The 21,983-nt window shown below is 36.6% G+C and overlaps 1 protein-coding gene across 1 annotated transcript in view; it reads right to left on the bottom strand.

Moving 5' to 3' along the window:
• Positions 1–21,983, bottom strand: part of LOC126188355 (titin) — a 516,411-nt gene that overhangs the window by 334,666 nt on the left and 159,762 nt on the right. Inside the window, exons 50-57 of the mRNA XM_049929953.1 lie at positions 19,224–19,441; positions 17,092–17,350; positions 12,309–12,527; positions 10,574–10,768; positions 7,096–7,276; positions 6,268–6,626; positions 5,945–6,151; positions 4,426–4,684 (exon numbers count right to left, since the gene is read on the bottom strand). Of these exons, the coding sequence (XP_049785910.1) occupies positions 4,426–4,684; positions 5,945–6,151; positions 6,268–6,626; positions 7,096–7,276; positions 10,574–10,768; positions 12,309–12,527; positions 17,092–17,350; positions 19,224–19,441 (1,897 nt within the window). The remainder of the gene's footprint in view (positions 1–4,425; positions 4,685–5,944; positions 6,152–6,267; positions 6,627–7,095; positions 7,277–10,573; positions 10,769–12,308; positions 12,528–17,091; positions 17,351–19,223; positions 19,442–21,983) is intronic.

Here is a 21,983-nt window from a genome sequence, read left to right as displayed (position 1 = left end):
GGTTGAACAGGGAGTGCAGGAAGTGCAAATAGATGAATGAAGCTGACTCTTTTCTATTTTTGTCATACGTTTGTGATACATTTAAACATAAAAATCTTCAAAAATTGCTGTTTGTGTGTGCTTCAGAGGGAATAGAATGATGTCTTTTGAATAAAGGTTAATTAAATGTCCACATTCATAAAAGTGAATTATCTGTAACATGGGATTAGTGTTTGCTACAATACTGGTGAATTTTGTTTTGTAACTATAAGAAGGGCATGGAAAGGTTTGGATACCTCAACAGAATTTAAAATGATGTCACAATGTTGGTTTTAATGGAACAGCAGGAACAACAGATTACGAGCAATAAAATAAAAGTTTTTCTATGTAAAAAGAAGGATTACTTAGTCTGGCCAGAAGTGTTAAAAGATTTAAAGACATTAAACATGCAGTGACTCTCAAACAACCATTATTTTCACACAGGAGGGGAAAATAAAAATCCGATCTCTGCTTTCTAAAATAACTGCTGCATATCTACCTTTCATCCTGACAAACAAGGTAAAGCTGTCTTCTCCTAAAATCATTGCAAAAGGTGAAGGAATGAAATAAATGAAAACTAACAGAACAAATTCTACATATAGTTGGAACTGAAATACAACCCTTTTGGCTTGTAATCTGGTACTTATCCACAGGGCTACACAAACTCTGACAGCAAATACCAAAAATAATTTTCTTACTGATTACAAACATAACAGTATCCACAAAAGAAATGCTTCTGTATGTGGCACACAGTTATACTACAGCACAGGCCATAAAAGCCTGTTCACTCTTTTTTGTCAAATTAGTGCTTCCTCCATTTTCTCACAGACTCCTACAACAGCACTGGTAGTACCTGCTTGGAGCACATGAGTCAGTAAATACATATCTGCCATTCAACTCTACTCTGGTCGAATGACTGTCTCATCCATTTTCCCCAGACATCTCGTACAGTAATACCAACAAAAGGCGAGAGGGAGGAAACCATTCAAAAACCCTGACTTTCCCACCAATTAAATGGACCTGCTGACTAGCTTTACAACACATTATTTTGAATCCAAAAATTTAAGGAGAGGCTTAGTTCCCCATAGATTATAGCTGACTCAGACAATAGTCAAGCATAGTTACTCTGGAGCTAGATCCGTATCAGAAAGTTCTAAAATTAAATAACTGAAAATAGTAATTCTTCCTTCTTACAGACTTGACATTTTATGAATGTACAATTTTTGTACGCGAGCTGCTCGTACAACATAATGTGCAGTGCACTAGCTTGCGAGACAGTGAGTTCAGCCAGAGCCAAATCTGAATCAAATCAGTGAGTTGGATTAATGACTTGTTGGCTGGTACAATGGTCAGCCTGAGTGTGGTTTTTAGGCAGTTTCCTCACACTCATTTATGCAAATGCTTGGCTGGTCCTCAAATTCCACCTCAGAGAACACAATACATAAACAGTTAAAATACGATGACACACAGGACAAAGTTTATAAAATTCACATACAGGTGGCACACACAATGTCCCTCACTTACGTTACCTTCACAACTGTGGTGTCAGGAAAGGCAGCTGGCTACCCTGTTATTAGACAGGATAAACATCAGGGGAAAAAAGATAACAGAAGACGACAATGTTCTCGTTTCATTCATATCTAAAGGCTTCTGGATCTTCAAAATTCTGTGGTTAGCTCCATAACTTATATCTGACTATGAAGTAACATCTGTTTGTTTCTTCTTGACTTATTTCCAAAGTATATTTTGAAATTATGTTTCAAAACCACCTGTTTAAGTTCATCTGTTCTATCTCAATTATCTCAGCAAGTACAATCACATTTTACAGCTGTGGGCTCAATGACAGAATTTGCATTGTTAGTTTAGGTTTTCATGAAGCAATCACCATACACAATCCATAGTTCCACACATAAAAATGATGTTGCTCCAATAAGACCCCAGGGTTTACAACATTCTAAGATGCCTTTGTAGATTCCAGTACTGGAGATTTGTTTACAATCATCTATATCCAATCTATACTCTGCAAACCACTGTGAAGTGCATGGCAGAGTGTACATCCTATAGTACCCGTTATTATGGTTCTTTCCGTTCCATTCATGTATGGAGGATGGGAAGAATGATTGCTTAGTGCTCCTGTGTATGCTGTAATTAATCTAATCTTGTCCTCATGATCCCTGAGTGAGTGATAAGCAGGAGGTTGTAATATATTCCTAAAGTCACCATTTAAAGCTAGTTCTTGAAACTTATAATTTGGCTTTCTCAGGATAGTGTACACTTATCTTCAAGAGTCTACCAGTTCAGTTTCTTCAGAATTTCTGTGACACTCTCCCACAGGTCAAACAAACCTGTGACCATTCATGCTGCCCTTCTCTCTATATATTCACTGTTAGTCCTACTTGGTACGAGTCCCACACATTTGTGCAATATTCCAGGATGGGTCACACAAGTGATCTGTAAGCAATCTCATTCATAGACTGACTGCGTTTCCACAGTATTCTACCAATAAACTGATGTCTATCACCTGCTTTTACTACACTGCATGCCTGAATGTGTAGGCTGGATAGTGCGATCCACTTGACCGGTTTCCTTAATCCTAACATAAATGACATTAAGGGTGTGTGGCCAGGAATTTCCAACAAGGGGAGAGAGAGGAACTAAGGAATAGCCTGGCCTCAGGACACTAAAATGGTTTTAGTATTTTTGAAACTAAGAATCGATTCATCAAAAATACTAAAATCATGTCCCCAACAGCTACAATAAATCTGAAAGCAGTGCTGAAATCACAACAACATGATAATTCTTATAAAATATCACTTTGCTTGTACCTCTTCACAAAATAAGTTTTTAACAATTCTATTTAAAATCGTTCAACAACTACAACAATAGATACTGATACACTACCAGTGCACACGATATAGCAACTCTTAGTGTATGACATCCACTAACAAATAAATATATATGGCATAACGATAAATTAAACAACCTACTTATTAAAAACAAAAATCTTAGAGTACTAATGCTGTGTGTCCAAAACAAAGTTCTCTAAAAAACACACAAAACATTTAGCCTCTCTAGTCTCTTAGTGGGTAGTTTATACTAATATTTAATTGCCTGTGTTTATTTAATGTGAAGTTTGCATGTTAATATTTGTAAAGAACACATTCGAATAATGTAGTGCAAACCAGCAAGAAAGCATACAGAACCACTTTTGACAGGCAGTTGCTGTACCAGTTTGTGCAATGTTGAAAATGTAATGAGGAAGTGGATTATATGGCAACATGTAAGAAAAATGAGACATTAAAATACAAGTGTACAAAATGATATAATGTATATATAGCACTTTGAATATTTAGAGCTTGTAAAATGAATGTATAAAAGAATGATTTTCAGGTTCACAGATATTCTTGTGACCCAGGTAGTGCCAAGTGATACATACAGGGACACAGCACGTAGGGCCAGTATCACAGTCTTTTGCCAGTAGAAGCAGGTGGGATAAGGTCGACCAAGTGGCCAGAGTGTCGCTCGTGTTTATGTGTAAGGCATATTCCTTATGCATACTTATTCCGTAGTTAGTCATTTTCAGTATATCAGCTGGTGATTTTGAGACTTTTAAACTGTAAGCATTAGAGAAGTTAACAGTGACTGAACTTTGGTACAGTGAAGTAAATATTACAATGAGATTTGACTGAATTCTTAAAGCAATAGGAATTTATGCAGTCTAACTGAGTTTCAGTGCACTGCACAATGCTTTTGGTTTATGGTAGCCATTGCCTGCAACTGCTCTGCTCACTCTGCTGCAACAATTATTTCTGATTTCATCTGTATCATCATGGATAGTATTATCCTGTGCAGGGCTACCATTCAGAGTAAATTTGTCTCCTGTCAATAAATCAACAGTAAAATTCAAATGTGGCGATAAGTCTACATTAATATCCTGAGGGATTATTGCCTAAGTCCCTATTATTTAATTACTTACATTTATTCATTATATATACATGTATCATTCACTGACTACTTCCGTAGCCCCCATGATAATCTCTAGATGTTTATATCCTTGTGTAGATGAGCCATCTGTTTTCTTAAGTTGTGCACATGCCCCAATGGTTGATGGGTTTCTGTAGGTTGTTACCAACACCCAGATACACTGCAAGAGGCACTTTTTCAGCCTTATAAACATACTCTTGGTGTACATTTACACAAAACGTAACTTGCGCTGCCATTTGTAACTATGTTTCCTTTCACCAGAATTTTCTTCTGAAAACTTGAGAGTTGACCTCAATGTTTATAGTTTGTGGCAGGTTCTTTCACTGTGATACATAATATCTATACCTCTCCTTGTACAATTCTCTTTGGAATTTGTCTGGAAAGTACAAAGCAAATACAAAGAAAACCAAAGTATAAAATTACCTTTACAAGTGAGTGTAGCTTTTGTTGTTGCTGACCCCCACTTGTTGGTGGCACAGCACACGTATTCACCAGAGTCTCTGGCATATGTGTAATCCATGTCAAGAACAATAAAGCCAAAATCATTAAGCATATGGACTCTAGAGCCCGTGGCAAATGGTCGACCATTATGGAACCAGTCGATACGCATCGTAGGATCGCCGACCGGTTCTACACGGCACTCGAAATGGATCGGTGCTCCTTCTTGCACGTCGAGTACATCCTTTGAAAAATCAAAATATGACAATAAATTACAATTCTTGACTTAAAAGGTAAGTTCTAAAAAGTGAAATGCCTATGCCAAAACTAAACTAATATTCTGGATTGTATATGAATTAATTCTCTTTATCTTCATTTGTCCGTACAATTTATATAACATGACTACGAATATCTGTCATTAGAGAGAAAATGCTTCATCCATTTTGTTGTGGCCATATATGTAGAATTCATCAATAATCGATTGTGCCGCTTGGCGATATTGTCATCAGAACTGGCAGTGTCCACATTAAAAGCAGGACATTGTACTCGAGAGGAATTGGCGTGCTATCATTTATCAATTACAGAAATGTCATGGTGAGTTTCATTATAAGGAGAATTAATATTAAATTGGGCCCCCCATATATGCATGTAAAAATTGTAAATAGCTGTTTTAGGAGCATTAGGTTGGAGGAACAATGTACTTCTTATTAAATTAGTAATACTAGTAAAGATAGATGTTCCAGTTCTTTATCAGCCAGTGTATGTGTTTCTTCTGTTGTGTCAATATGAGAATGCATTTCCCTTCATTTGTCACAAGAGTGTGGTGGGGGTTGGCCTCTGGTGTGTGGCATCGTGCTGTAGTAGCCTACGGGTGAGAGTGTGTTTACACAGACGCGTTGTCTGGGCTGGCGTGTGCAACGAGTAATACATTTATATTTTATGAGTATAATAGTGGCACATGGTTATAAAAGACACAGTAAATATTATGAAGCATGTCGCACAGAACTAATGAATAAATGTCGTCTCCGATCTGTACTGGTTGACTTATGTATTATTCACCTGCATCCTCTGAAATAATGTGAGTGAGCAACCTCCTTAACATAGGATAATATGGGAGGGGCTTACAAGATGCTGTAATGTCGCACGACATTTGTATTACACGTAATGTCAAACTGTCAGTATATGAACTTCGCTCTTACAGTTTTTACATGTAGATCTCTAGCTTTAAAATACATACGTGTATTGAGTTATTGAAAATAACTGTCAAACAGACGAGCTACAGTCAGTGGGCACACATTACAAACTGTTCCTGTGTCATATCCAGAAATTTCATTGTGATCAAAAATAAATAATTCTATTAATGAATATCATTTATCACTAGTATAGAAGAATAAAAATTTACAAAAAAGAATGTATTGTACTTGACTTTCATATTTTTGTATAAATATAAGATTTCTTCTTTCCTTGTTGATAACATTCATATGTGATATGATAAAATCATTACCTTCAATTCAACAGTGAACCTGGGAGGATTTGGTTTCTCTTCTTCTGTCACTATTTCATCTTTCTTGTATAACGCCTCCTCCAGCTTCTGGATACTTTCAGTGCCCGTTTTAAAATTTGTTGGTAATTGTGGCTCAAGAATGATTCCCTGACGACTGCGGACTTGCAGCTGACATGATACAGTTGCCTCACCGTGTTTGTTTGTGGCCTGTTAAGAATGTAAATTGTTATCACCGTGTTAAGTCTTACATTTTTTTAAAAATAAATCATCATTTAATTAATTTTTTTAAGTTTTATGTAATTTTCATTCCCTTGTGCACTAACCTTACAAGTATAAAGACCAGAATCTCTCTGATATACACCAGCAACTTCAAGTATGACAAAGCCAAAGTCATTTATGGTCTTGATTCGTGACCCTGCCCAAAGTGGCTTTCCATTATGGAACCATTCTACTCTCATACTGGGGTCATTGATAGGAATCAGACGGCATTCAAAGTGTGCCAAAGAATTTTCAGTTAGTGTCAGGTCACTTGGAGTAGTGATGAACTCTGGAGGTTTTCCAGAATCTTCCTCAGGTGCGACTGGAGCTGGAGCACTTCCAAGACCTTCCAGTTCTGCAATCTTCTCAATAGTATGCTCCATACTTTTTGGCAACTGAGATTCTAATATGATACTCCTCTTTCCTGTAAACGGTTTTGAAGATGATAATGTGTGACAATACTTAAAGGTTTTGCCGAAATATAATGATATACAGATGCAGTGATATAAGAATATTTTGTCTACAGAAGACATATGTGTAAACCCAACAAAAAGTTCAGAAATGGTAATCAGAAAAGTTAAATGAAGGAAGAACAAATTACAAGACATTCTTTTGGAATTCAGTAAGATGACTATTTATCTGATTAAGATACACATCTTGACCTAAAACAGATTTAACTAAAATCAAAACAGGATGTACCTAACATACAAAATGAGTATTCACAAACATTCATTAACAGAAAAATTCTAATTTTAATTATGCAAAATAAGGTAACTTCATGGACATTATATTAGTTACTGTGCAAAGTTAAGAAAGCAAATAGATAATCAACAAAAACAAAACTAAAATGAACTATTCATTTCTCACATCTAATTTACAATCTGTCTACATACCTTGCACTTTCATACTTGCTGTTGTTACAGCTTCCCCATAGTCATTGAAGGCACGACATGAGTATTCACCAGAGTCTTCTGGGTACACTGGAGAAATTTCCAATATCACAAATCCAAAGTCACAGAATGTACGGAACCTGGACCCTGTCCTTAGTGGTTTTCCATTCCAGAACCATTCAACCTGAAAGAAAAGACGATACGACACTGAAAAAATGATGATACAAAGCTACCTGAAATACAAAAGATTATAGTGACCATATGACAAGCCTTTTAACAAATCTTTTTCCTTGAAAAATTCAAAAAATACATAAATAAGTAAATAAAATTTTAAAAAAATTATTTTATTCATGTACATTGTAAAGGAACTGAAATCATCTGCTCATTACTATGTAGCCCACACCCAACAAACTAATAATAGTAACTCCACACAATGTATTCGAAATTTGAGTTTGGCAAACATTTCTTTGTGTAGTAATGGAACATCATTTCAAACTCCATCAAACCTTCAACTACAAATTAATTAATTATTTTGGTCCAAAGACCATTGGGGATGTAGGTTTAGATGTTTTGCAACAACCATTATGTGACTTTTGGACACCATTACACAAACTGTGTAAGAAATTAAACATGGATAATGACAGTATAATGCAAATACAAATTTCCACATGAAAACAACACTCCGTATACGAGAAAGGCAATGGCTCACCTATCCTTGAAGAATAGGTGGTATATGTGAGTACACACACTTAAATGATCAGAAATTTGTATCAGCACCTATGTGTGTATGTGTATGTGTGTGTGTGTGTGTGTGTGTGTGTGTGTGCTCAAGTCAGTGTGTCTGTATGATACAACTGGAAAAAGACTGAAACTTATAGAATTATAAATGATTATCTGCATGCCTATTTATTGCCCATAGTTCATCTGTAGCTAAGTGATTGGCTAGTTTCATTTTTAAATGGTTGTTTCCATCTTGGGCTATCCATTATCATACTATGTGTAGCTCATCTCTTCTAAATTTACTATCTCCTTACACCTTTGACATAAGTTTATGTATTTCATACCATTTCATTCTAATCTTCTTGCCCTCCGTACAACATTGCCATACTAATTTGATTACTAGAGACATTTATAGCAACATTCTCGACAAGTATAATGTACATGTAAATATAAATGGAAGGTACTTCCAGACTTGCAGGTTCGGAGTGCTTGTTGATATGATACAAAAGAGATACATTTTGATATAAAATACAGCAAACTCATGATTATTTAGATTAGTATAGACCCAAGACTGCATGAATAACCAAAAACCACAAATAATCCTAAACACATATGTTTTTGCCAGAGACAGCTTTATTATGCATTTACAAAACACACAACATGTCACAATTAAAATCCCAATGCATTAATTATATTTTACTTGTTGGAAACTCAGTATTTAGTTACATAATTACACGTAAAACGCATGTATTTGATGTCATTTGCTATCAGGGCACTTTCTAAAAATAATTGTCCAATTTTTTCTGCTTTTATTTCACTTTTTTCTTATCTACTGTTTTCCATTTTCCAGAGTGTCAAAACTAAAGTACACAAAAACAAATTTTGTCTTTCATACTCTAGTATCAAATCAACATATTTCAGTATCTCAGTGAGTGTGGTAACAGTTCCCTCCATCTGCTCGTCTTTGCTGTCTTTCAGTATCAAACACACACTGTACACTATGTCTGTGTCACTTAGCTGCTCAAATCCCTGTTCATTGGCACAGCTATACAGCCACTCCTGACTGTTTTGTTATTGTCATTTATATCTTCACAACCAAAAATATATTTCACAAGACCAGTCAGACAAGAAGTACCAGCACACTCCTCACTACAGTAACCTTTAACCCGTTTTCAGCAGAATGTTCTGCAATTTTCTTCTACGAAACAAGCTATTATTATCTTTACATTGCCCTAAGTGTTACCTTGGATTCCATTTACAACTTTCACAAAGAAAATAAGAATGTCTGAAACTACTTGCATAAAATGTTTCATGAGATTAAAAGATAATGTCTAGACCTACTTGAATACGATGTTTCTTGAGATTCTACTGTTAACGCAGTTTTACAGCTGTGATCACATTTCAGTCCAATGGCCAATGGCTGCATGAGTGACATTAACTGAAAGTGGAGGGTCATCATCATCATCATCATTCAACAGTTCCAGTTTCCCAGGTACTGGTAATGAGCCTCTTCCACTTCGTCCTGTCCAGATACACCTATTCACAGAGAACATCATCCACTGTCCATCCTCGGGTCACTAGATCAGCCTTGATCAAGTCCATCCATCAGGTTAGAGGTCTTCCTTGAGGTCTTTTCCCATCCACCTGTCTTTCCAAATTTATTTTGGCTGTTCTAGTTGACTCCATTCTCATCTCGTGCCCGTACCATCAAAGTCTAAATGTGCCAATTCCATCTAATGGAGATGTCTTTACTCCGGCTTCTTCCCTCACCTCCTCATTCCTTAACAATGCACAAATCGGATAATCCGCACTCATGAATTTGCTGCAGTTTGGTTACTTTCTCATCAACAGACAGACATCCTCTTAACTTTGTAAAATTAATACATTCTAAAGAACCTTGGACTCTTCCAATAATGTTAAAAAGTTTGTAGCTTTATGAGTTCAGTAGAATAGCAAGTACATTTTGTACTAGAAATATATTTCTTATGAGAACAGTCTTTTTGGTTTAATGCTTGAAAAAGCACAAGTTGATACTGGTATTGTTTCTTAGAAGCCTAACTTTAAAAGAAAAAATGGTACCAATATTTTTAAATAAAGTCTAACCAACCCAAGTAAATAAAAATATTTAAAAATTTATAAACTAATATCAATTTAAAATATATTTCTGTATGTTAAAACAGCCAAGTGTCAAACCCCATCTAACTTCAGAATATCATCTTGAAATCAACTAAATCTATTAATTTTTGACATCATTGATGAACCACATTGATCATATTTAATATTCTGATAAAAAGCAGTCCAGATCATAGTAAATTATTTATATTTTATTCTGGTAACCAGTTTTGGCAGGTACCAACCAGCACTACAACCCCATGAACCTGCTTCTCACATCATCTGGAGCCTTCGATCTGAAGGTGGTCGTATAGACCAAAACTAGTTACCAGAATTAAAAATAATATTATAATCTAGACTGGTTTTTATTAAAATAAATCTATTAGGTCTGCCATCACAAAATAGTTCTAGAACAGTTTCAGACTTAACAATCAGTTCCAAAGGACATGGTTTCCACTTCCAAATTTTAGATGGCTTGGTTGGCTTCATATCTGCTACCTGTAGGAATATCCAGGGAATGAGCATCCAGATCATTGGTGTACATTCCAAACACTGATTCTGTAACCATTTTCTATATGAACAGACATATACTGCAAGACTTACCAGGATAAAGTTAAGTTCCTATAGCATACGTTATGGATGATCATACCTTGAGTTTTGGGTCATCTGTAGGAATAAGTCTGGCTTCAAAATGTGCACTCTCTCCCTCTCGAAGGTTGTCAACGTTTGACAGAGGGACTGTAAAGACAGGGGCTTGGCCTTTTGTTTCTGTAGTTTTTTCATCTCTCATCTTTAAGTGTGAATCTTCTAAACTCTGTATTTTTTCCAATCCACCTTCCATCCCCTAAAAGAAGAAAATTGTTGTAAAACATTATTTACTTATTGTTCAGCTAATCTGATATTCACAACATGTAGCCTCTTTAACACCAAGCTAACAAATATAATTTCATTATATTAATTATGAAATACAGCTACTGATATTTAAGACACCAACATAACAAAAAAGCTATCTACTATAACTGTCTCTTTTCAGTTACCCTTAACAATATTTTGAGCCTCACTTGACCAAAATTTGCTGAACTATGAACAGACAATGCGCAAATCAGATAATCTGCACTCAGATAATCATGAATCTGCTCCAGTTTGGTTACTTTCTCATCAACAGATAGACATCCTCTCATACTATGGGTTGGTAAAATTTCAAAACTGACTCAGTTCTTCACTGTACAGATACAAATTACCTCTAGCCAAAACACATTAATTTGACAGCATTCACTTAAACTTAGAGAGTTTTTGTTATTAGCTACAGGAAAAAGGAGAAAAGCAAAGTCACTACTGCTGACTGCTTAAGCCATTCAAAAGTAATAACTTTTAAAGGTCATTTCATCATCAATCAGCTGAATGGCATGAATGGTCAAAAATTAGTAAAATGATACCAAATTGAATAATGATGTTGTATGGCCAGTTCTCCAACAAAAATACTTTGTGACCACAATAGAGGCTACTATTTCTCAAGGACTCCACAAAAACTAATTTCAACACTAAGGAATCCATATGTACATGAGAGGCCTATTCATCTCATAATCTACATTTAGTAATCATGTGATTGCTGTACAGGAGAGTCATAAAAAGTACAAAATAACTAAATTGGTATAAAACTACAGCTAATAAGAGGCATCAATGATTGCTTAAACATGTGATTTCTTTACTGCCTAATCACAGAGAATAGTAATAAAATACATCTAACTTAAATAATCAGTTTATTATTTTGGAATTCAATCTCTGGAGCATACTGTGTAGCTTAGTTTGTTCAACAGAACTGGCTTAGTGTTCAGAATTAATTTGTTGTTGATATCTGCTCCTGGAAATACAGTTTTCAATGCTGAGTAGGAGGCAAAAAATTGTCTTCATTTCTTGTGATATGTTGATGGTCATACTGAGTATCCTTACATAATTCCATTATTATCTACGATTTTTTAGCTCTCTACTGTAGTTGCATAAAATATGACTAAAAAGGTCTACCCATTTTTGTGAGTGATTCTCTATACCCATTTAAGCCACAGATCTACAGTGAATGCATTATGCCCTTGTTGTTGCAGCGAACCTGCTCTAAGCCTTTTGTGGTAACTTTTACGGTTCTTGATGTCTTATTGCTTTTTTTTTTTTTTTTTTTTTTTTAATTTGGAATTCTTTCCCTCACATTCAATTCAACTATAGAAAATCATAACTCTGATTCTCACACTGAAGGCAGTTCCCAGTGGAGTGAACCAAATGAGTCTGATTTTATTTTTTTCATGATTCTACACAAAAATTATACAGAAAAACATGAAACGGCTATTCTCTGATTGAATTCTTCAGCGTAATATATATGAATGATTACTTACTCGAGGCAACTGTGAATCCAAGATGAGATTGGCCTTTGATACACATTTTAGTGTTGCTTTTGTGACATCCTGGCCTACTTTGTTGACTGCACGGCATTCATAAACTCCTGAGTTCTCTTCATAACAATATAAGATGTCCAAAATAACAATACCAAAGTCATGGAATGTTCTGTAACGATGGCCATGTGGGAGCTTTTTACCATTGTAAAACCACTCAACCTGTAATGCAAACAATTGAAATAGATAATGCACTACACCAATATCTATAATGCAACTTGGGTTTCAGTACCCATTCTCAAGTGGCAATATACAGCTAATGCTGAACTCCATCCCAAAAACCCATAATCACTGGCATATAATTCATCTGCGTTTCCCATGACTTGAGTTCAGAGGTAAAGTATCAACTGATAGAAATTATCTTTCATAACACATAAAAGCAGCAGCTGTAATTGGAATGATACTGCTACCACTAATTTAAAAAAGTATTTATTTAGAAGTTGTTAAATTGATAGTTAAAGGGAGAAATTAATTGCTTTTGCATATCTTACTGATTTGTGTACGATATGGTAACACAAAAAGTGTATCTGATCACGGGCAAACCAAATTTTGATACCGTTTCTCCACACACAGCCACATTACTGAGTGATATATCTGCCTCCTTTCCTCCTCAAACTTGGTGGGCTGCTTTTAATCTGTGGTCTGAAGGATCTGCCCCCTCCCCCACACACTCCTCTTTCATTCTGTGTAGCTCACTCCTCTTTTGTAGTCTGAAGAAGAAACAGAAGTTAGGAGTACTGTATATTTACTTTCATGTGTGCCCATTGGCAGTAATGGAAGCTGTATCTTCTGAGTGGGTATTGGCAAGCACATGTGCCTCTGAATTTAATATTTTTTGCAGTAACAAGACAGTTACGTTTTACTTGTTTATGAAGCGTTTGTAATAGTAAATGATCACATGTTCCATGGAATATGCAAATGGATGTCAAAGAACTCCAATACAATAATGGGCAGAAACACATAATCCACTTCTTGTCATCTTTTACACTAAGCCCTCAAAGTGTAAATTTTTGAAATTGTCAAAATAAAATCAGTGTCACATTCCTTTATGCACTTGAAGGCTTTGAAGACTACTAAATTCATGTGTATTTCGTCTGTCAACAATGATAAACTCAATTGTAATATAAGGCTTTATGCCACAAATACTTGTTCCCAATGTTGACAATTATGTGTAGAAAAAATAGTTAGAATTTATCACCTAAAGCATATTGTGCCCCCTTCAACACCCAGTACCACTCCAGACTGGAACAACTGAACCACATACTTTGCAAGGGCTTTGATTATCTCTCATCGTGCCCTGAAATGAGGGTCACCCTATACAAGATCCTTCCCGCCCCTCCTAAAGTGGTATTCCATCAACCACCCAACCTGCACAACATTGTAGTCCATCCCACAGCCACTCCCAATTCCAACCCCTTGTCATAGGGATGATATCCCATTGGAAGTCCCAGGTGCAAGACCTGCCCAATACACCCACCCAGCACTTCCTATTCCAGTCCCGCCACAGGATTACCCTACCCCATCAGAGGCCAGACCACCTGTGAAAGCACTCATGTCATATACCAGCTCTGCTTCAATCACTGCACAGTTTTTTATATTGATATGTCTATCAAATAGCTGTTCACCTGGATGAACAACTACTGCCAAACTGTGGATTAGAGTAAAGTAGGCCAACCTTTGGCACAACATGCAGCTGAACATACTTGATTTCAATGGCTGCTCCATTACACGAGCCATCTCTATCCTCTCATCCACCACCAGTTTTTCTGAACTGCGCAGATGGGAGTTACCCTTACAACACATTCTCCACTCCCGAAATTATTTCAGCCCCAACCGACAGTGAATTACTGTCCTCACATCCTCCACCTAACAGTTTCCATACCCACTGTCCTCTCACCTCCTCCCTATTCTCATCTCCTCCCCTCTTTGTGTGCCGCCATTTGTCAATGTACCCACTCGTCTTTCTCCCTCTCCCCTCCTCTCCATTTTCATTATCCATCCCCCCCCCCCCCCCCCCCACACACACACACACCCAACTCCCTGCCTCAAAGCCTCCTGATGCTGTGCCTGTTGGCATTCTAGTCATTGCACACTCCTCCAGAAAGTGTTCTTCCCTCTGCCCCCATCCATACACTGCTATTGCTTCCCCTTCCCCCTCCCTCCAGATAGCTGCTTCCATTCTACATAACTGTTGCATTCCAGTCTGAGCTGCCGGAGATGGCAGTCACATGTTTGTAAGGTGTACTTGCTTGTGTGAATGACTGTGTGTTTGTGTGTGTGTGTGTGTGTGTGTGTGTGTGGTGTGTGTGTGTGTGGGTGGGTGGGTGGGTGGGTGTGTGTGTGTGCGTGTATGTGGATGTGTGGTCTCCCAATTTCATTATTTTCTTTTTTCTTTTCCATCATTATCTGTCATCATTATCTGTCATGTCTTTGATTAAACTTCTCTTTTGAGCTTCATCAGTTTTCAGAAGCCAGAGAATCTTTCACACTTCTTATATATGATTAGTATTCCATTTTATCATTTCATCAGTCATTTAGCTTCACTAAGCTACACATAAGTTTTTATTACTCTTTCTATGCCCACATATCCCTGAAATCATACTTGCTTAATTCTGAGACAATCCTGTCTGAATTAAAGACATCTTGATATGCATTTCAAATTTACATAAATAGATCCTCATATTGTTCTACATACCACATACCTATACTGTGTTAACCCAAAACAAAAGATTACAAAATATTGATTTTTAAAGATATATAGGCTGGAAAGGTCTCTGAACTGTATTCACAACACAGGCCAGAACCAGGACTGACAAATTAAGATCACACACTGACAATATGGATGAAACAATACATAAATTGCAAAAGTCATTGCAACAAATTTTTGTCTCATAAATGGTAATTAATTAAAAAATTCTGAAATATGCAAAAAGGAAGGTTACCAGTAGTTCATACGTAAAATTACATGTAGGTAGATGGATGAACACACACATACCACCACAAAGATAGAGCATGCGGAAAAGATGAAAAAAAAGTTTGTGATTGCAAACATGTTTTACTGTCAATTGCAACAGTACACAATAGTACATTACAAACTATGTTCATTCCATGGCATCAGGAGTCTCTCCAAGAATCCACAGTAACATGACATGACGCTAGATGGCAGTCCTTTCCAAGAGAATGAAGTGTGAAGGGAGACCACAGTGTAAGTTGAGCAACCATTCAGGGTGGATGTTACCTGACTTGAACAGTGCTCTTATGAACAGACTGCAGTTCACTGTGGAAGAAATGTGTGACAATGCCACGAGGAGCTTGTGGAAGCACTAGGAAATGATGCTCTACAGTACCGAATGGTTCCTTGGTAGGTAGATCCATTTGGGCACAGCAGAACTGCAACAGCTGACGTGCACCGATCTGGGCGGCCTGCCAGTGTACACATGGACTGTGCTCATACCCAGATCACCAAATGACTGGACAATGACAGATGACAGACGATGCAGGAATTACAACACCATACTGGTGTTGAAAAGACAACACTCTACAGGATTTTAGGTGACACGCTACAGTTGTGTAAAGTTGTTACAAAGTGGGTGCCTCACAAACTATGTGCAATGGAAAAGTGGACATGTTATGAAACTTGTCATGTGCATTTAGCACATTACATGTATGAGGGAGAAAATATGCTTGTGAGAATTGTCAGCATAGATAAATTTTGGGACAGAGCCTATGAGCGAGAACTGAAATGCCAGTCCACAGAATGGCATCATCCAGGTTCACCACACAGGCAGAAATTTTTCCACAATTATTCTACTGCCAAATTAATGGTCGCTATACCCGATGACATTAGAGGAGTGATTTTGTGCCATTCCGTATCACATGGAATTCACTCATATGTTAATTCACTGCATTACTATCACACTTCCTGCAATGACAACTACGATGGGCTATTCGCAAGAAATGTCCTGAACATCTACACGATGCATTAATTCTTCAGGACAATGTGAGAGCCCATTCGCAGCATGTGTACGGAATTTGCTTGTGCAATGGGGACAGGAAGTACTACAGCATCCACCATATTTGCAAAACTTATCTCCTTGCAATTATGACCTCGTATCAAAACTGCAAAACCCATTGCGCAAATACGCTTTCAAACACATGAAGATACTGCCACAGCAGTGACAGCTGAGATCCAACAATTCACTCAGTTTGAGTCCACGGGCATTCAGCATCTTCCACAGTGTTGGCAGTGTGCGATGGATTCATTGTGAGACTATTTTTAGGGACTCTAAGATGTTGCAGGCCCATGTTCCTGCCCTGTACTGTTGTGTACTGTCACAACTGACAGTAAAACACATTTTAAACATGCTATATCTTCATGGCAGTGCGTTTATTCATCTATCTTCCTGCATATAATGTTTACATTCGAACTAACCTTCTAATTGCATATTTCAGACTTTTTAATTTGTTACCGTATTTGAAATGGTTGCCACAACTTTTCCAATGACCCTTGTATAATTACTGCTTATTCTTAACAAAAGAAAAGTTATCAGTTTATCTTCTCATAATAATGTTGTTACAAAAGTCTGTCTCTAAAAGAATAATGAAGCATATGTGATAAGATGAGTATGCCAATAGCGGCATCACACACAATGGAAGTTCACATTAAAAGCTTGCAATGGGAAAGAAAAGCTCCCCACATGCAATATTCTTAAACATTTTTACTTACTGTGAGGTTTGGATCATTGACTGGTGTAAGACGAGCCTCAAAGTGTGCACTTTGCCCTTCAACCAGGTTTGTGACATCTGATATATGTGTGGTAAAAACAGGTGGTTCAAGAACAGGAGTGGTTGGAGCCTGAGGTTGCCCACCCTGGGAGAGCTCCATTTCACGAATGCGAGCAAGTGCATCAGGCTGCAGACTGTCCAAATACACACCACCACGTCCAGAACATTTTATGGTTGCTCTTGTAAAGTCTTCCCCATACCTACAAAAATCAATTTCCATGGTGTACAGTCTGACTTAGAGAAAATAATACATGGATAGTACTTCTCAGCCTTAGCATAAATAAAAAACAAAGACAAAAAACATCCAAAAAAACCAACAGATTGTCTCTAGCAGGGAGTTCAGTATTTTAAACATAGCTGCACAACAGCAACGGTTCCACGTAATAAAATTATAAACAGCTGACCAGTTGCAATGGATAAAGAATTCTTTACCTAGGTTTCAACAAATTTAAATTTGTCTTCTTCAGAAGGTGGCAATTTTACATTAGTAAGGACTAATGTACCATCGCCGTTTTTACAAATGTCGGCATAGATCCATTTGTCAAAATTAAAATATAGCCCTAGAAATAGGGTTTGTCACGTAAATATAAATTAGTACATGGATCTTGCAGAGCTCACAACCGACTCACATGGTACATTAGTCATTACTAATGTAAAATTGCCACCTCCTGAAGAAGACAAATTTAAATTTGTTGAAACCTAGGTAAATAATTCTTTATCCAGTGCAACTGGTCAGCTGTTTATAATTTTATTATCTAGCAGGAAGATTAAATTGTGACAAGTCTAGCACAGAAGAGAGGAAAAAAAATTGATTTATCCAACTATATCTTACACAAATTAAATGAAAATATGTTGATGGACAACATAAATTAAGTATTATTTTACTGTACAATGTCTATGCTGACAATTGACTTAATACAATGTCTGTGTTGACAATGCATGCATGTCTGAAGCAGCACTGTATAATGTGAATCTTCAATACCGACATTGCACAATAACATAATAAGTATGACATGCCTTGACGGGCTAAAAATGACCATCACATCGAATTTCCCTCTCTGGCGGGAATCACACATTGTGGGTGCAAGCATTAGGAGATGTGGACAAGTGTGCCATATGGACGTTTGAGTCCATCCTGGAGGTGAGATTAGAAATCCAAAGTGGTTAAGGCGACCACTTGCATACAGCGGGAAATTTGGGTTTGAGTCTCAGTACAACATCTGTTTTCATATATCACAGTAAATACTACAGCTGACGTCAATTTAAGCTCGCAATTTGTGAAACCAATTTCATAATACACACATCTCAAAAAGTTCTGCATCACTTCGGTTCTGAGAGTTCCGGAACCTGTACAGAAAATTGAAATAGAGATCAACATAAACATTATTCTGCATTATTTTCACCATTTTTAACACGACATCCGGTTGTTGCATGAAAAGCATTATTCAGCATGGTGACATTGCTGTCAGGGTTCCTCCAAGCCATAATCAGTAGGTAGCAGTCATCCTCTGCAGTAGCAGCCTTCGGGCGGCCTGAGTGAGGCATGTCATCGACAGTTCCTGTCTCTCTGTATCTCCTCCATGTCCAAACAACATCGCTTTGGTTCACTCCCAGACACCTGGACACTTCCCTTGTTGAGAGCTCTTCCTGGCACAAAGTAACAATGCGGACACGATTGAACCATGGTATTGACTGTCTAGGCATGGTTGAACTACAGACAACATGGGCCTCGTACCTCCTTCCTGGTGGAATGACGAACTGATCATCTGTCAGACCCCCTCTGTCTAATAGGTGCTGCTCATGCATGGTTGTTTACATCTCCGGGCGGGTTCAGTGACAAAGGGACTGTGTCTGTGATACATTATCCACAGTCAACATCTATCTTCAGGAGTTCTGGGAACCGGGTTGATGCAAAACATTTTTTGATGTGTGTATTTAAATTAAGAATGTTTTCACAAAGTGTAAAAAAGAAATGGTACACGATGGTGTTATAAGATATCCACTTTAAGCACTCAGCATTCAGACAGTAGCCTAATTTCTGATACATCAATAAATTCTATTATGCATACTTACTTGTTGCTCGCTCTACAGACATACTCCCCTGTATCGTGGCTCTGGACGTATGAGATATCCATCACGACAAAGCCAAAATCAGATACTGATTTGATTCTGGAGGAGTGTCGCAGTGGCTCGCCATTGTGAAACCATTCCACTTTCAAGTTAGGATCTCCCACAGGTGTTAGTGTGCATTCAAAATGAGCAGATTCACCTTCTTTCAGATTCTCAAGACTCTGCAATTAAATTTTAGAAAGTAAATAACAGTTCTCCGTAAAAAGTGACAATTCATTAAAACTAAATGACTAAATCTGTACAAAAATAAATTATTTAAATAATTTGCAAAATCAGAGCAAGTGCGAAACTTTATTCTATAAGTTCACATCACCACTGACATCTATGCTGTAACATGAGCATTTCAGTCTACAGGATCATTTCACATTAAATCAAATATTTTTGGTTAATGATACTTTGAAGTCATAGTTTTCACTGACTTTTTTTAATACCATATCTAAAAGTACCAATGCAGTTATGAAATACTACAAATGCTAACAGCTTTCAATGACATCAGGTTTTTGTTCCACCACTAAAAATTTGAAAAATTTGTCAGTTTTTCCCACATTTTCAGGAATGAATTTCAGTGTAAATTCAAAACTGTTGGATCTCCAGAGCTGACCCTCATGTCATTTTAAAGCTATTTAATTGTGTTTTAATTTGATGTACACCACGGCAATACTGAGATTAATTTTTGATCTTGAAAAAATAAAAAGTAAATTGTTTTTGAAAAGTAACTCTTATTTTTCTTAGAAAAATATAGGTGTTTTTTAAAAATTTTATTTAGCTCTGATAAAATTTGAAAATGAGGAAAGGATGTGCTGAAATGGAAATTAACTTTTAAATTTAGCATTGCACCACACTGTTCCTCTCAGCAGTTCATATTGCAAGCAACGGTCAACAATTAAAAAGTATAGAATTAATGTTGTAGCTTTTATTCTAATATAGGAGTCATCAATGAAGGTGATTTTGAAGAAAGAAAAAAAATAATAATAATCTTCTCAGGCATTGTTGTTAATCTGTGTTTCATGCACAAAATGAGGTAAATCAGTTGTCCATGAATATTAAGAACTATTCATTATATAGAAGCTGCATGCAACATTATATTATAATGTCTAGGTGTGCATGAAGCAAATTTTAACTAAATCTGGAAACTCCCGAGAAAGTTTGCAGGCCTACTGAATTCAAACCTAATTCATGTTACTCAACTTACTCTACCCATCTGTGAGTTATGGTACTTTATATATTTACCCTTTATTTACAGGCAATGAATACAGAAGGTAAGAAGGAAGAAAATGATTGGACAGAATATTTTGTTAAATGTTGCAATGCATTTAAACAGCACAGCCATTCAAAATCAAGTAAGAAGAATCTAAGGGGGATCACCAAATGGATATGATTTTCAAATTGTGTTATAGAATTGGATGTGGCAACTTCTGGCAAAAGGTGTCAAAGTTATTTCATAAGTATATTCCTGGAAAGCCAGATGAATATAAGGATGTTCCAGCAATGAATCATGACAATGATAGATTCATTGATGCTACAGTTTTAGAAGGTAAGTTTTAAAAAATCACAATTAATTAAAGAAGGCATCAGAGGAAAAATTAGGGAAACACACAAAGCCTTGTAGAAGTCATTGAATGACACTTGAGATGTCAAATTTAATTGATAAAAGGCGAAAATATAAAATGCAGAAATGAAACCAGCAAATTGGAACACACGTGTAAAAAATGAAATTGTTTGCATGTCAAAGACACAGCAAGAATGGCTTGAGAAGAAATGTTAAACTGTAGGAGCAGTCATGACTATTGGGAAGGTAGATGCCACTTATAGCAAAACTAGAAATACCACTGGAGAAGACAGATGCAGCTGTATGAATCATTACTAAGCAAACAAGAGAATGCTGAACAGCGGAGGAAGTATACAGAAAGACTATGTAAAAAAAAAATGCTGTTTGAAGAGAAGAGGAAGCACAGTTACATGATAAGTGATGTGAAACTGTGAGAAGAAGCTGACCAAGAACTGGAACACCTATGTTGAAACAAGGCTCCTCAAGTAGATTGTATTATTCAAAATTTTTAAGCTCCTTGTAAAATCTAACCATGACAAAACTGTTCCACTTGGTATGCAAACAGGCAAATTGCCTTAAAATATTGTAAGAAGTGTGGTACTAATAGGCGCATATACATAATAATATACACCAGTTCTCAGTAGACAATTCCATACTTTATTAACAGAATAGACAATACATCGCAACATTCAAGTCAGAGGTATAGAGCGAGCCGTACTCCGAATCAAAGACATTACTATCGCCTGCTGCTCAGGGCAACGATATCAGTATTTACCGTGAAAGATGATAAATAGTCACTACATTGCCACAATGTCAAAAAAAATGTAATAATCCTAATACCAAAAAAGTCAGGAATAGAGGGATGTGAATATTACAAGCCCATCAGTTTAGTGACTCATGGTTGCAAAATATTTATACAACTTATCTATGAAACAATAGAATCCACTGTAGAAGCCAACCTGGGAGAGATCAGTTTGTGTTACTGAGAAATATAGCTATAGTAATTAACGAGGAAGTGAGATAAGCATGTAAACTATCTCTCAAGTAACTTAATCTTTCCACAGAGTATGCAGTAAAGGAAACTGGGAAGAAATTTTGAAAGGGAATTACATTTAGAGAGAAGAAATAAAACCTTTAATGGTTGCCAATGACAT

This window comes from Schistocerca cancellata, chromosome 5 (assembly GCF_023864275.1).
Source record: "Schistocerca cancellata isolate TAMUIC-IGC-003103 chromosome 5, iqSchCanc2.1, whole genome shotgun sequence".
NCBI lineage: Eukaryota > Metazoa > Arthropoda > Insecta > Orthoptera > Acrididae > Schistocerca > Schistocerca cancellata.
Note: the sequence above shows the minus strand (reverse complement) of the source record. Positions and strands in the feature narration are given on the sequence as shown.